We start from the raw sequence: 16,921 nt of genomic DNA, 5'->3' as shown, positions 1-16,921 counted from the left end.
AAATACAGGATTTGGGTTGTGTTGTTGGCTCTGTTTATGTCAAATCAATTCCAGTATTAATGTAAGATCAGTTCCAGTACATGCTACAGATGCCTTTTATGGCTCTTATTATAACATTTAGATTATGATTTAATAGCTGTTATTGCAGCTGTAGTTTTTATGGCATTTTGGACACATTTTTAAATATTTAATCACAACAACATGGAATAATGGAGCAATAAAATTAATACAGGAAACAATGCCTTTAAAGGATTGTACAGATTTTTAAAAAAAAGTGGGTTATATGAGGTACTGTTGCCGTGGATACACATTGTTCTGTTTCTCTTCTGATGACGCCTTGTTAGTGACCTGTCAATCAAAGGTAGCCACGCCCCAAATCATATGATTCTTTATCTTCTATTTTCTTCTAAATTGAACCATTATTTACACTATTAACATCAAATTGTCTTGATCGTCTTGAAGAAGGTTTTTTTTTTACTAGCGATTGAGACCATAGCGTTGTCCTAAAAAAATTTTCTGAGGTAAAAAAATCAAGTGAGAAGTTTTCAAATTTTGTACTGAAATAATTGGACCCAAATGCTTCTGCAGCCACCGTCAGCGCCCCCTGCTGGAATTTTCGGTAAAATGCAGCTTAAGGCACTTCCTGGTTTGCCTCCCTGCTCAGACCCGGAGGTTGCCGCCTGAGAAAAACGTATTTAGCCGCCTATAAAAAGGATGCATAAAAATAAAAATAAAAAACAATATCAGTTTAAGTGCCTGCTATATTAAGAATATTCTCACCTTGCCATCAGACAGCCCTTTGCAACACTGCTGAGCTAATGTGCTAATACTCCTGCCTGCTTCTCCAAACTGACCTGAACTTAAAAAACTCACATCAGCACATCACAAGCAACCATAGATCCCTCTGGTGAACCTCATAAGTGCGAGCCTTTTCTGTGTTTACACCGAATGTTTCCTCTGCTCATCTGGTGAGATGATGTAAAGCGCTGAGTAATATTGTTTTAATCAGTACTGGGGACTGTGTCAAAACGATCCTCTCCTGCTGATGCCCCCCACCCTCATGTGGATGCACGCGTGGCCCCTTGCAGTGACTAATGAGACTTACAGTGACTTTATTAGATCATAAACCCCATGGTCATTTTATTGCAGCGCTGTGTTCAGTCACAGGAGGTTAATGATGGTTGTTCCTTTGTTTCTGTCAACAAAAACATACAATTCATCACACGGAGATGCTGTGAAATTGTTGTTTTATGTTATATAGCAATTAGGGTTGTCAAAAGTATCGATACTCAAAAAAGGGTTAGACCAGACCATAGACGCAGTTTCTTTTTGCACAACTGTTTTTTATTATAAATATTTAACCAGTGGTTCTGTTCATTTTTACATGTTGCATTTTTCTTGTTGATAAAAATATTTCAGTTAAATTTTGGGGTCTTTGTTTTAATCCTTGTGGTATCGAAATTGGTATCGAGTATCGAATATTTTCCTGAGTATCGGTATCGAGTTGAAAATTTTAGTATCGTGACAACCCTAATAGCAATATAGCATATAGTCTCATTTGTCCGTGTACGTTATAAAAGATGCATTAAAATAACACACAGAACTGATGATTTTTTTCAAGCAACTCTGATGTGATGGCTGCTCCCGGTTACCTTTACTTCTCTTGTGTTCCTGTTTATTTTGCCTGGAGACAGTTTTTTGTTGACTTTTTAGGCCCCCAACAAACAAGAAAGCATCGTGTATGAACTTGACAACATGGTCTCACAGTAATCCGTGAAATAGCCACGGATTTGCTTAACTCAAAATCCGTGGAATAGCCACGGAATCACTCAAATTTCCGCGAAACTGACACGGATTTCGCTACAATGCAAGTTAATGACAGTCATATCCCGTGGCTATTCCAACATACAAAGTGATTATGTACATTCACTGAGTGAATATTTAGAAAATAAAACATATATTTCTAGCTAGAAATGTGATCAAAATCCATTTTTATGCAGAAACTAAGTCAAAATATTGATTTTTTTCACTAAAAATGAGAGAACTGTCCACCATGTTTTTTGTTCTGACCGCCGGAACCTTAAAAGTCACGTGACTTGGAACAAACCAATAGGAAAAAATATCCATGGAATAGCCACGGGATATGACTGTCATTAACTTGCATTGTAGCGAAATCCGTGTCAGTTTCACGGAAATTTGAGTTATTCCGTGGCTATTCCACGGATTTTGAGTTAAGCTAATCCGTGGCTATTTCACGGATTCCTGTGAGACCAGGTTCCAACTTGAAGCTTGCCAGGCTCGAGTGTGACAACTGTAACTGTTGGTGACAATCACTGGAATTCACCGCTGAGTTTTAAAATTGGGCCCCTTGGCTAACCTCTGGAGCTCCTAACTACTAGCTCCGTGAACAGCTGCTCAGACCTTCATCACTTCTCATCACAGCTGTTTTTCTTACAAAGACCATGAGAGGCAGGCAACCTTTCTCAGAGAGAGCTGACCTCCTTACCTCTGTGCACTCTGCAAGTGTTGAAACTGTGTCCCCCTGCAAGAAAAATTGGAGAGCACTATAAGCTACTCTTACATGTGCTTACTCCGGAAAAACTCCATCTGATTAGTTTTAACGATAGCTGCACGCTTGAGCTACTATACTCATCTGCTAGTCTTAGGGAGCTTATTTGAATTAAATGGACTTCTTGCATGTTTGGTTATGGGACAACCAATACAGTTGAAACCAGAAGTTTACATACACTATAAAAAAGAAAAGACACATTGCTTTTTTTCTCACTGTCTGACATGAAATCAGACAATCACTTTTCCTGTTTTAGGTCCATTAGGATTACCAAAATTATTTCTATTTGCTAGATGCCAGAATAATGAGAGGATTTTTTTAGACAATTTTTTATTACTTTCTTCAAAGTCAGAACATTATTATGAAACAATTGGGAAAAGCCCAGTTGATGCCTCTCATTATTCTGGCATTTAGCAAATAGAAATAATTTTGGTAATCCTAACGGACCTAAAACAGGAAAAGTGATTGTCTGATTTCATGTCAGACAGTGAGAAAAAAAGCATATGTGTCTTTTAATATAGTGTATGTAAACTTCTGGTTTCAACTGGATGTACAAGTGTTTTTTACCCCTTCTTGCAGCCCTTTTTCCCCTCTTGACGACCTCCTGTCCTCTTCCGTTGATGCCATATTACTCATTTGCTTATGTTTTTCTGAATACATAAAGTTCCCCCACCCACTGTCCCTCCATTCCTTTGAAATGAGAAGCACACTTGGGTAGCTTTCCAGCGGTGACAGGCTGTTCTGTTTAGGTGCTCTTTAATTCCACTGCTGTCTGCCGGACACACACACACACACACACACACACATTTCCCTCAGTGCCGCTCGTCAGTACATTTCCAAAGACGGATAAGCTTTTCACTGCATGTGGCCCCCCCCCTCCTCACACACACACACACACACACACACACACACACACACCTCCCTTTCCCCTCACATTTCATCATCGCTCCACCTCTTTAATTTCGTCTAATTCTTTCCATCCTCTCCTTCTTATCTAACAGCATTGGTTGACTCATCACTCTCCATTTCTGGTTTCCTCATTTATTTTTTATATTTTGAGTTTAAATCTTTCAACAGCTTTCTTTCTACCTCCATAAACCCATTCTGAGCCTTTTTGTGGCACCAAGTCATCTTTTGCTTTCAGGTCCTCCCGCTACATCCTCATTAATTTTGACCCAGATGACTTGTAGCTACATTAAGCGCCACAAAAAAAATGAGCGATATAATTATACATTGTCACAATGGAAAGAGTGGGAGGATAATACTGCAGGTTCAGTTAACACTGGAGTAAAAGGTCAGTAGGAACTGAGACACAAGCAGAAGTATTTTTACATTTCAGAATCTAACACTGGTTTTGTCTTCAAGTTTACTATGAACAAGATTTTCCATTAATGGGAGGTTAACTTCTGATTTAGATCACACAGCTGCAATGGGTTTTGGGGATTTTTTTTTTTTTTTAGAAAACTGATAAATGTGTCATATTTGAGAACAAACAGTTGATACAAAAGTGAACACTTTTGTATCAACTTTTTTCATAGTTGATTAACTATTTTGGCCATTTTTTAAATAAAAATAACAATAAAAGGTAAATAGGTAAATAAATATAAAGATAAAGATAAAAATCTTCTTTTCTCAATCATAGTTTTGTACTTTTGGATGAACAAGACAACAACAAGACATTTGAAGAAGTCTCCTCAGACTCTGGAAAATCGTGATGGGTACCTTTTTAACTACTTTTTGTCGTTTCGTAGTCGAAATAGTTAAAAGATTACTTGAAGAGTAATCAGTAGTATTAGCTGATAATAAAAAATAAGACCTTGGTCCAGTTAAAAGAGATGTTCTCAGTCCAGATCTGACTTGCACAAAAGTTCAGTTAGTTTCCAGTGTGGAAGTTTTTTTTTTTTTTTTTTGAGGGTTTGGACTTTGGCAGGTTATCTTCATATTATAAGCCGAGGGAAGCTCCTAGATCAGTGCTTAATGCTTAAACAAAATGAGCAACGGTAGCATGGGGAAGAGGAGTTTGCAGGAAAAACATCACAAAACGTTTGATACGAGTGAGAGGATATGTAAGGGTGGAGGAGCCTGACCACAAGCCAATCAATTACAAGTATCAGTGTGCTCACAATACTAATCAAATGAATACAAAGTTACAAAAACATGAACCTTGGTTCAGACTTTCAGGCAACTTTGTTACACTGAAAAAAATTGGAGTGACATTTACTTAAAAAAAGCTAGGCAAGTTTTTCCACGCAGAAAGTGTTTGTAATCTTTACTCGGGCTGTTTCTAAGTAATATTTATGTAATAGAACCACTTTTAAAAAAAAAGTAAAGTAAATAAGTAAATTGCAGATTCACTGATGTCCCTCAATTACATTTTATTTGGAAATATCAACTAATTAAGCCAATGAACTGGTTTAGTGAATATTACTTGGAACGAATGATTCAATTTACATACAAAACTGAGGACACATAATAACAAACAATCACTAAGTAATGCACTACATGAAAAACTGCTATTTTAAAGTAAAAGCACTGAATTCGTATTTCTTTGTAGAGTTTATATAGATGATTGAAATAATAATTACAGGGCCAAAAAAAAGATCACTTTTTTCAGTGTACGGCCATAATTGAAACATTCAGAACAACAGACAAAGAGAGAGAATAGTCTTTGGAATAAGGTGTCCAGATCTTAAGTTGTGACATGGATTCTCAGCAGCTGGACGGTGTTAAACACTAATGATTTCCTCAGAACCTGATGCAGCCTCAGGAACGCAACACAAGCGCCTGCCAGGAACAAACGTGGCCTCGGGCAGCTGCCTACTGTACACTCTGATTCACTCCTATTCTGTATTACTTGCCTGCCAGCTTGCATTGTCCATTTCCAGTATGACAGGGATGGGCAACTGGAGGCCCGGGGGCCGCATACGGCCCGCACCCTCACTTGAAGTGGCCCTCAGTACAACTACATGCATTTGAGCATGAAATCTTAAAAGTGCAGTGTAAAAATGCACAAAATTACTTCTTGCAAATAATGTTGGTCTGCTTTTCTTGCACTAAAAAAAAGAAATCACAGTAAGCGGTTATTTTTTATTTGCTTCAAACCTTTTGTATCCCTATTTATACTGTTATACAGTACAGGCCAAAAGTTTGGACACACACCTTCTCATTCAATGCGTTTTAGCCTTTATTTTCATGACTATTTACATTGTAGATTCTCACTGAAGGCATCAAACTATGAATGAACACATATGGAATTATGTACTTAACAAAAAAGTGTGAAATAACTGAAAACATGTCTTGTATTTTAGATTCCTCAAAGTAACCACCCTTTGCTTACTAGAATATAAGACATGTTTTCAGTTATCTCACACTTTTTTATTAAGTACATAATTCCACATGTGTTCATTAATAGTTTTGATGAATCTACAATGTAAATAGTCGTGAAAATAAAGGAAACGCATTAAATGAGAAGGTGTGTCCAAACTTTTGGCCTGTACTGTACATGCATTTGAGCATGAAATATGTTAAGTTACTGCACTGTAAACATATTTAAAATGGCAGTTTCATCATATCTGGTTAAGTGCACGGTCCTATATGTGGCCCTGTGGTAGTGAACATGAAAAATTGTGGCCCCCTCCAGCATTTAAGTAGCCCATCCCTGCAGTATGAAGCAATGATGAGGGTCAGCCTTTATTCTATTGAGGCGAGACTGAGAAAGACTAAAGTGGCAAGCTTAGGGTGGAAGAAAATATCTGCACTGGGGAAATCACACGGCTATTGTTTTTATATCTAATAATCTACTAAACAGCATGTGAAATGAATTGCATGTGTGCCTGCTAATGTATGTTGCCAGGAACTAACCAAAGTGAAATTGTTCCTTTTTGCTTACTTTTCTATTTCTTCTCATCTTTCCCCTCACTGCGTTTTGTTCAGAGCAACATCTGGGCCATCTGCTGGCACAGGCTGGCAGCTGTATGCCTTTAGAGGAACCAGTGGCACACCACCCTTCATCTGTTATTAGAAAGATTTAGAGGGAGGGAAGGTGGGATGTGGTGCAGGAGAGTTGGAGCGAGTACTGTAGGGAAACAAGCAGAGGGCCAAAAGCCGGAGCCAGAGAACCAGGTTCCAAAAACAAAGTGGTGGTGTGTTTTCTCTACTCAGCTCTTCTTTTTCTTCTCTACTCTTTTACTCTACACTACAAAAAAAGAAAAGTTGGGTGAACTCAAAATTTCAAGGCAACAAACTTCGATAAAATTTTAAGTTGGACAGTTAAACAAAATATTTTAAGTTTTGTTTTTGAGTCTGCTCAACTCTGAATTCAGATTTTTGTCAACTCAACTATAAGTTGTACTAACTTATAATTTTACACTGTAATAACTTTTAATCCTTACTCCTGCTAACTTCTGCAATGTGCTGAATTGGCACGATTGTAACGCCGCCATGAAATGTCAGCTAATGTTGCGACCACAATTTTGAGTTAGCATTGATACGCTAATGGCTACTCTTGTAGCTGTAACAAGCAGCGCAGCTAGCGTCAGTTAGCCGCTAGCATCAGTTAGCCGCTAGCATCAGTTAGCCGCTAGCATCAGTTAGCCGCTAGCTTTCGCTAATGACCGAATTTCACCGCTTTCCCGCATTTCACAACAAAGAAATAAGAGTTAGCAGAACTATTGTCCCTTGTTTTGAACCCCAACTTAAAGATATAAGTAACAACAACTGACAAACTTGTTTTTGAGCAGACAACTGGCTTCCTTTGTTGTGCTAACTTACATTATTGCCCTAAATGTCAACATCACAGAAACTGAATCAAATCTTACATTTTAAAATAATCACTTGAGTTGGTAGAATTTTTAGATCCAATAAAGCAGGTAGCATTTTCAGCTGCTTGTTCTTGTTTCATGGAAAATGGCACTTGTGTGCCATGTTTTTTTGTAGCTCATGATGAGTTTAAGGCTTCATCTTGTGATTTTTTGTGGCACTAATTTTATGCCCCCCAACTGCTGACTGTAAATAGTCTTGGCTGTGGTTGGAAAGATGGTTTGAGGTTACTGGGAGGTCAGCTGGGATGTGTGGGCTGGGGGGCTATTTGATGAAAAACGGGATGAAAGAAAGAAAGAAAGAAAGAGAGAATGAAAGAAAGAAAGAGAATGAAAGAAAGAATGAAGGAGAATGAAAGAAAGAATATGAAAGAATGAGAATGAAAGAAAGAAAGAAAGAAAGAATATGAAAGAATGAGAATGAATGAAAGAAAGAATATGAAAGAATGAGAATGAAAGAAAGAATATGAAAGAATGAGAATGAAAGAAAGAAAGAAAGAATATGAAAGAATGAGAATGAATGAAAGAAAGAATATGAAAGAATGAGAATGAAAGAAAGAATATGAAAGAATAAGAATGAAAGAAAGAAAGAATATGAAAGAATGAGAATGAAAGAAAGAAAGAAAGAATATGAAAAAATGAGAATGAAAGAAAGAAAGAATATGAAAGAATGAGAAAGAAAGAAAGAAAGAGAATATGAAAGAAAGAAAGAGAATGAAAGAAAGAAAGAAAGAAAGAAAGAAAGAGAAAGAAAATACAAACGCTACTTTCAGCCACATGACCTGGTGCTTCAACACATTGTCCTTGGCTGCCTTCTTGCAGCCCTGAATTTGGAAACAAATTAGAAACAAAAAAAATAGAGAGAGATTGAGAGAGAGAAACAGAAAGGAGGGGAGTGAAAAAATATTTACTCAGAAGTAATTCCATGTGGAATTTTTTGTGTTGATGATTGTGGAAAAGGTCCCTTGAAACTACAATAGGGGCCATTGAGCAGCGCCGGCTGAGTGTGAGCGTCAAAGTTGGAGCCCATCCAGGGACCAGGTTTCTCTTAAAGCCAGGAGAAGAAAAGAGGGACTGTTTTATAGAGGGTAAGGAGAGAAACAGGCACACACACACTCTCTGTTCTCCTGCTCCCTTTCTTACTCACATACATGAACATTTGCAGGTCTCTGCCCAGAGAGGAAGAGAAATGTGCCTGAATTCTTTCAGCCATTATTCTTATCTGACATCATCTACCTATCTGTTCTCTTACCTGGAGAACCTCCAGTGTACACACATGTGCTCACAATTAAGCCCCATCCGTTGTAAAATCTATCTTGCTTTTTTATTAGGCAAATGAAAAACAGACTGAACTCCTCCACAACTTAAAAAAAATTGTATTTAGTCCAAAAAATTCAGGACACATGGAGGGCAAACAGTAGGGGGAGGTTAACCCTTTGATGCACAACATAAGTTTTTATATTCTATATCTTCGCAATAAATTTATTTCATCATTCAGTATTCCAGGTTTTCCTCAAATAACTTCTTTTTGAACATGATACATCCTATTTTTTTGTTTTCATTTCTTACTTTTTGAATAAAAATACCCTTTTTTTACCACTATGCTTCTAATGCACAAGGTCATTTTTGTCCCATGTTGTGCATCAAAGGGTTAACAATTCACCAATCACCCATTTAAAACCTGACAAAGAAGACACAAATATTAACTATCCTACTTTGTTAAATTGGTGTTTTTCCAATGTAAATTATTATTTGGTGGCTCTAATAAGTCTCAAATGTTAAAATATGTGATTTTCCAATGTAATCTGGTGGTTCTAACAACTCTTTTAAAGTTAAACCTTAAAAATAAGACAAACAAAGTTACACATATACTCAAATTGTTAATTCAGTGTATCACTTTTTGTATCACTACGCTTCTAATGCACAAGGTAATTATTGACCCATGTGTGTAAACTTGATGTAATAATACAAAAAGCTATTTTCTTCATAAACTATGAAAGGAAAAAAGGATATAATGATCTGTTGTAATAATAATAATAAAAAGATATTCAAACAGACAGCCAGCATGAAATAACATGGGAAATGAATGCGGGTCATTTTTGACCCATGTTGTGCATTAGAAGGTGTTTATATGTTGTGCATCAAAGGGTTAAAAAAGTTCAAGGTTATTGACCTCCATAGGGTGCATTGTTTTTCTTGTTTTGTTTTTTTCTCTCTCTGAGCAAATTGATATAATAGGGCCTCCATGACAGGAGCAGTGCTGTTTTATGTGTTTGTGTTGTTAGCACGGGACCTTGCACAACAGCTCCCAGCTACGGGCCAGTATATGTGTGTGTGCTTGTTTGTAGGTGTGGGTGTGTGTGCGTGCATGCAGCATCAATCCCCTACCAACATCCTACCTATAAAACACATGGGTGGTCAGCCTGTTTATGGCGTGGGTTTGCAAACAATGCTCACTCATTAGGCTTAGACCAGTGAGTCACTCACTATGGTTAAATCCACTTACAACCATAACCTGAGTGTTTTCAATCATAATCTTTATTTCCATTTTGCCTCCAGCTCACTGCTGGTGAGGAAGTATTCCAAGACCTCTCGGCAATTGAAAGCACACATTAAACAGTCTTGTAAAAAATAATACATTTGGGATGGTGGTGCACTTTAAAGTGCAGCAAAGTCAGTCTTAGACTTTTAGAGGGCAAATTAATTATTGGAAATCTTGGAAATATATTGGAAATCATTTAAGGGGCCTGGATAATCGGTCTATGGGTCATTCGTTCAGACCACCACTTTGATCAAGACTGAAACATCTCTATAAGTATTACAGACACAACTCAAAAAATGCGAATATCATGAAAATGTTAAATATTTTATGTCAATTATTCCAGAAAGTGAAACTCATACATTATATAGATTCATTACGTATGGAGTGAAATATTTCAAGTCTGTTTTTCTTGTAATTTTGATGATTCTGGTTTAGAGATAATGAAAACACAAAACTCAGTGTCTCAGAAAATTAAAATATTGTGAAGAAGTTTAATATGTGTTTCCACAGTCAGTGGTGATTTGGGGCCATGTCCTCTGCTTGTATTAATGCAGTAATTCATGTAAAAGGAGCCCAACCAAGTATTGGGTGTATAGAAATGAACAGACTTTTCAGAAGCCTGACATTTGTGTTTAAAATTTCCTTTTTTTTAATTGATCTTATGTAATAATCTAATTTTCTGAGACATTGAATTATGGGTTTTCATTATCTGTAAGCCATAATCATCAAAATTACAAGAAATACAGGCTTGAAATATTTCACACAATCTTATCACAGTAATCATCAACATATGTTTTAAACTCCTAAAATGACACTAAAACATACTGGAATCACTTTAGATTTTGTTAAGAAACTGCAGTGCTGCAGGTAGGGGTCTTATCTCTGTTCTTTTTTTAGTTCAGAATCCATACTATTGCCACATATCTGATTTAACTTAAGCCAAACCTCCAGATAAATAATAATAAAAGTCTTTGGTTTAAGACCAAGTATCTTAAAAACTAGTGTAATTGTTTGATCACTGATTAAGTATTGTTTGTGTTTATGCTAGTTTATGCTGAATTAGGACGGTGAACATTGTATAAACATTATACCTGCTTAACGTTAGCATTTGAGCATGTTAGCATGCTTATGTTAGCTCAAAGAACAGCGTCTCTCTCTCTGTAGACTCTTTGTTATTCGGCTGTACAGACATTAAAGAGCGGGGCAGAGTCTGACATACACCTACATGAATGTCTATGTAGATGCTTGGTACTGTACCACTATTGCACAAATACACAACACATGTACACACACACACACACACTTACTAATGTGTGGGTGATTGTAATATCCAGCATAATTATACCTGCACTTTGTTCCTTTTTCTTTCTCTTTCCTGGACTCCCCCTCCTATGATCTCTCCCCTCACCCTGTTGAGTGATGGCTTAAAAGGGAAGGGAAGTTAATGACATAGCTAATCCCCCCGTTGCCTGTCAATCTAATCCTTCCTCTTACAAGCAAAAGGTGGAAACGACAAAGAAGACGACTCGACCTGTTTCATTTTTGGATATTCATTTAATGATAATATCACTTTTTTCCACTTGTACAAATCACAGAATTAAAAAAAAAAACAATTATTGACAACAAAGAGCTTCCCAAAATAAACAGGGAAAAATTAACAATCACATCGAAAAAAACTTTTGGTTATCTTCAATGTATTCTATTTTACAGACAAATATTCCAGTTGCATTGCTTGATTGTTTGTTTGTGTGGGTTCTTAAGGCATCTTGTTAGCAGTTAAGTGTTAATTGTGTGCTGGAAATACTGTAAGCAGGTAATTTACAGACATCCACAGGTGTGTCTTTGGTGTGTTTGCCTATAGGTAGAGTTGTTTGGGGCTTGATGCACTCTAAAGCATGCGGGCAGATAGAGGGGGGTAACTGATAGTAGCTTGATGTCTGCAGGTCTTTGCACAAGACGGAACACGCACTTGCATTATCACTGAAGTCTACAGATCCACACACACCCACACACACACACACACACACACACGCACACACACATGCTCCCAAACACACAAAAGGCTACTTTGAGTCCTTCTTTGCCCTATATTCACAGATTTGGATCTCTGCACTGTGTGTCTGCATAATAACCTTCCTGTGGATCTCCCACTTTGCAAGTGTCACTGTTCTCTATTCACCAAAATAAACACTATTAAGTTTGCTTGCTTCTCTTGTGCATCTGGCCTTTCCATAGTCTGGTTAGGTGCAAGTGAGCAAAACTAGGACCCTCGTTGCCAAGAAGAAATTGTGCACACGATTACGCCGAGCGGGCTATTTTTACTGAAGGGAAACACAATACACAACCACTATTTGCTTTGCTTGTTGTGGTACCGGCCAAGTAGCATGTTGAATGTGAATTGTGGTTTAGGAATCATACAGAGTTTCCCTTGCAGGGAATATAAATAATAAATAATGTCTCTGAAGTTCTCTTTTGCTGTGGTAGTCATGTGAGTGCTTACTGTAATTAAGGCGAGCTCTAAACTGGTTGAAATTCAGCATAGCGCTGAAACAGAAGGGGTTCAGTCAACTGCTTCCCTCTGTACCTTTTTGTAAATCCTGCTTACCTTCTCCCTTTGTGATGGCAAAGCATGCTGGGGGCTTCAGTATGGAGAAGGGGGATTTAGTCTTGAGTCTGTCCAGACTCACATCTACTTAGACTGTCTGACATTCTAGGGGCAAAGCCCTTTGATTGACTTTGCTGGTACCAAACGAGTTTTAATCTTCAAAGATTTTAATCTGCTGTTTTGTCTGTTAGTCACAAGAGGCGGGGGTGGAGGGTATAAAAGCTGTTAACACTCACAAAATGTTGCACAATAACAAATTTACATAAAGACACAGGTATAAAAAAAATCATACATACAAAACAAAAGTTTTACAGCCAAATAAAGCAATACAAGCATCAGCTATTTTCTCTCTTCATTTGGTGTCTTAAAGGTCATTCACAGCAAGCACTGATCCCTTTGGGGTAGTGCTGAGGAGTTACAACATGCAGCAAAAACAATTGCCGATAGTGTTTACTTGGGCTGTTCTGATGGGAAAAGGGCAGCACAACCCCATTTCAGTGCACTCTCCTTTATGGACTGGTAAAGGAGGGCCTGAGGTCACCATGTCCCTTAACCCTAGGTTTCAGCCAATGACAACAACACTCTCAAGAGGTTGCCATTCCAGCAATGTGAGTGAGGAGATATAATTAAAGCAAGATGCAGCATATAAATTGAGTAGAGGCACTTTCAATGCTTTTTTGAAGTCCAAACAAATGTTTTTCAACTTGTTTAATGTCTACTTAGACAACCGGAGGGCATTGACTCAAATATATGTCCGGTTTCTCCGTTGCTGGTTGGCTGTCTGATACTGCATCCTCCACTTTCACAACAGCATTTGCTGCTCTCTGTGTTTCAACAGAGCTGTAGAATTAAAAACCATCCTTTAGGTCTGAGTAGTCAGGTGTCAAAAGTAGGAAGGCTTATTGTTATTTGATGAACAGTGATCCTGTAGTAGCAACACCTCATACTCCAGATTGCCATTCTGAACAACAGGCTCAGGCATCATAAGTTGGGGCTGTTTTTGAGGCAGTGCCCCATTGTCCAAACCAGCCTTCACACCATCCAACTCTAGCTGGGGGGGCTCACACTCTAGGTCCAGGTGGCCCTTGGCCCTCTTCCTGCGAAGGTAGCACACCACTCCCACTGCTATTGCTATCAGTACCAGCAGAAGCAAGATGGCAACTGCAGGTACCAGCATGGTGGTCAGCTTCTGGTCGTCAAACTGCGCATCAGGACCCCTGATGATTTCTGCAGCGGTATGGGCCTCAGTGCAGACACTGTCTATGCCAGTTGGTGCACCTAGTGGGCTGGCACACACAGTGTAGGTGGAGTTGGGCTTCAGGCCTCTGAGTCTGTACTCTGGGAAAGATGCTGGCAGGCTGAGTTGAATCGGCCTGCGGTCCGGTCCAGAGAGATTGCGGTAGGTTAGGCGGATTCCGCGGATGTAAGGCCGCATCTCAATGTAGCGGTGGAGGTCCAGCAGGATTGAGGTTGCGGTTGCTTGATGTGAGCTGATGTCTGACGCATCTACAGCGACAGTTACCATGGGCATGTCAACTTCAGTTGGTGAAGGCAGGTGACGGTTTTGGTTTTCACAATAGAAGCCAGAGGTACCATGTGGACAGGTACATTCCACCTGACCGTGCTTGTCCAAACGACAGGTACCCCCATTGAGACAGGTGTGAGGGGGACAGAAATGTGGTACCTCATCCATGCTGCTGCTACTGGGGGATGCAGGGACCGGGGCCAGGGGATAGTCATCATCTTCTCCCTTGGGGTTATCACTGGCCTTGGGGGCTGGAACCGCTCTAGTAGTACTTGGGGAGGTAGTGACAGGAATAGGCATGGTAGTGGTAGTTTTGACAGTACTAGTGGTGACTGTAGTTGTTGTAGGACAGCCAAAATCCCTGTGCTCCAGTCTTTCCAATACCTTTCCAGCATTGATAGGTGGGAAATGGCAGCGTGTCTCCTCTGTCCTCTCAATTGTGATTATATTTCCCCTCACCCATCTTGGGAACCATGCTAAGTTACAGAGACAGTTGAAGGGGTTTTCTGCTACTGTAAGCTTTTTTAGGTATGGTAGGAGCTGAGCGAATTCTTCAGGGAGGCTTTGCAAACTGAGGCTGCTGATGTCCAACTCCTGCAGCTCTCCAAAGTTCTGCAGGTCTTGAACCTTAAGAGGACCCATCGGGTTCCCAGCCAGGCTGAGGCGAATCAGCCCCTGGGTCTCCTTAAGCGCCGAGGGGAAGGACTCCAGTTGGTTTCCTGAGATGTCCAGTTCATGGAGGTTCTTTAGACTAACAATGAGCTCTTTATTCAGGCTGGTGAGACCCACACTACCCAATTTGAGCGACTCCAGGTTTGGGGTCTGGAGGTCAGAAGGCCCCAAGGTGGGTAAGACATTAAAGCGAAGGTCCAGCAGCAGTAATCGAGGCATTGAGAGAGCAGGCAGGGATGTCAACTGGTTGCCCTGCAGCTTAAGTTCCAGCAGGTGATCCAAGCCATTAAAGGCTGCAGGGTGGATGGTCTCGATAAGATTGCTATACAAATAAAGGCGCTCAAGCAGTTCCATGCCATGGAAGCATTCCTCTGAAATGTATCTGATCTGGTTGGATGACAAGTCCAGGTTCCTCAAAGAGGTCAACGGTTCAAACACCCTATCAGTCAGTTCGGTCAGTTTGTTTTGACTGAGGTCCAGCATCTCCAGGTTCTCCAGACCATCGAAGTCCTCCGTTGTCAAGCCTTCAATGCCATTGGCAAAGAGGTAGAGACTCCTTGTGGACGAGGCCACACCCCTGGGAATGGTAGAGGAGCGTCTCTGGAAGCATAAGATGGATTCTGGCGTTGAACAGGAGCAGCCTTCTGGGCAGTTGCTGGACAGGGTGCCATCAGGAAGGATGAGGAAGAGCAGAAAGGGCATCAGCGGAGTGAGAAAGACCTTCATGGTGCCGACCCTTCCTCTCTCCATGCTCAGCCTAGAACAAAAGAACAAAGAAGCGGTCAAGGGCCAGCATAATCATCCAGAGAAATATACAGTAAATGCTGACAGACTGTAAAAAGGAGTACACATAATATTGCAAGAGCCAGTTTAGGAGCATCCAGCTGTTATATATAGAAATGTGGGCGAGATACATACACACAATGCTGAATTTCTTTAACAAGGCTTATTTTCTCCCTATATGTTTTAGTTTCTAACCCAGCCTTGCATGGTCAGCTATTGATTCACCGTGTGGTTCTTTAATGTGTTTCAAAGGGTGAGATTACTATCAAAGGTTTAACTATGCATAGCCAGTGATCAAAGGCAGTCTTTTGTCACAAGGTCTCTCAAACAATAGGGCTGGTGCCGTGACCTCAGGCTTCAGAGGGAGTTTTCTGCTAAACTCAAGGAAAAGTTGACATAATGGCGTCTTGCCACGCTTTTCTGGCTAAAGGAGTGCCACATTCTTCCTGCAATGATCTGTGTAATAGATAGTATGGTGGGACGCCAAAACCATTGTTCCCTCTCTAATGATCCTACAGATGGCTATGTGTGCATGCACAAGGAAAGGATATATATATGCATAATAATATGTGTGTTGGTCTTTTTGAATAAAAGGGTTTATATTTGTAAGCCACCCACCGGTTGCTATTTGCTTTACTGCACACACTGTGGTCGTATTGGGGTCACAGCTAACTGTTCTCCCTATGTTTATGACAGACTTCATAGGCTATGAAACACAGACACACAGCAGCAACGAACAAATCCAACTGGTTTTGTTTCGGAGATGATGTATCAAAGTGAAAACACTCAGTGGCTTTGGACGTTTTTCCTCCCGTCTCTTTTCAGAGCCACTGAAACAGTGAAAAGCGTCACACACGCCCTCTCAATGATTCACCATAAACACTGCTCTGGTCTCTGCAGTTCCATATAACCATACTGTGTCAACTTTGTTTGGCTGCATGTCTGCCATGCTGCACGTGGCCACGCATCTGTGGACGATTTACTTTGTGGCGTTCTAAACTTGGGAGAGCTTCACTGATAGCCCGGAGCTGCTTCCCTGACCATAGACGTAATATAAATAACACATTTTCTATGCTGTCATTACGCAGACTGACGGCCCGTGCTGCTTGCCAGACAAGTGTCTCTAATGCTGTATGAAACATTCTGAGACTGATACTGTGATATAAGCACATTTCACCTGAGTTTTCCCACAACAAAGTAACAACAACGTTTTTGAAAGAGATGGAAAGGCGAGAGGAATGAGGGGAGATACCGAGATGAGTTTGTGTGGCAGTTTATCATCCTCTGCTATCGAGCGAGACAGCCTTGGGGGGAAGAGGCAACATCTCTATCTGTTAACCATTTCTCTTCTTTAGACAGCTTTTCTTTCTTTTCTTTTTTTTTTACTCTTCAGGGAGTCAATAGCAAA

At 39.8% G+C, this 16,921-nt stretch overlaps 2 protein-coding genes across 3 annotated transcripts in view; one reads left to right on the top strand and one right to left on the bottom strand.

Moving 5' to 3' along the window:
* Positions 1-16,921, top strand: part of coro7 (coronin 7) — a 201,363-nt gene that overhangs the window by 96,995 nt on the left and 87,447 nt on the right. The gene's annotated exons all lie outside the window — the stretch shown is intronic.
* The window catches only part of vasnb (vasorin b), a 34,097-nt gene continuing 28,644 nt past the window's right edge, over positions 11,469-16,921 (bottom strand). For both annotated transcript variants that reach the window (XM_059348266.1, XM_059348267.1), the window contains one exon: positions 11,469-15,487. In XM_059348266.1, the coding sequence (XP_059204249.1) occupies positions 13,417-15,480 (2,064 nt within the window). In that variant the 5' untranslated portion in view covers positions 15,481-15,487 and the 3' untranslated portion in view covers positions 11,469-13,416. The remainder of the gene's footprint in view (positions 15,488-16,921) is intronic.

This window comes from Centropristis striata, chromosome 13 (genome assembly GCF_030273125.1).
Source record: "Centropristis striata isolate RG_2023a ecotype Rhode Island chromosome 13, C.striata_1.0, whole genome shotgun sequence".
Taxonomy (NCBI): Eukaryota; Metazoa; Chordata; class Actinopteri; order Perciformes; family Serranidae; genus Centropristis; species Centropristis striata.
This window is presented reverse-complemented; position numbering and strand designations above follow the sequence as displayed.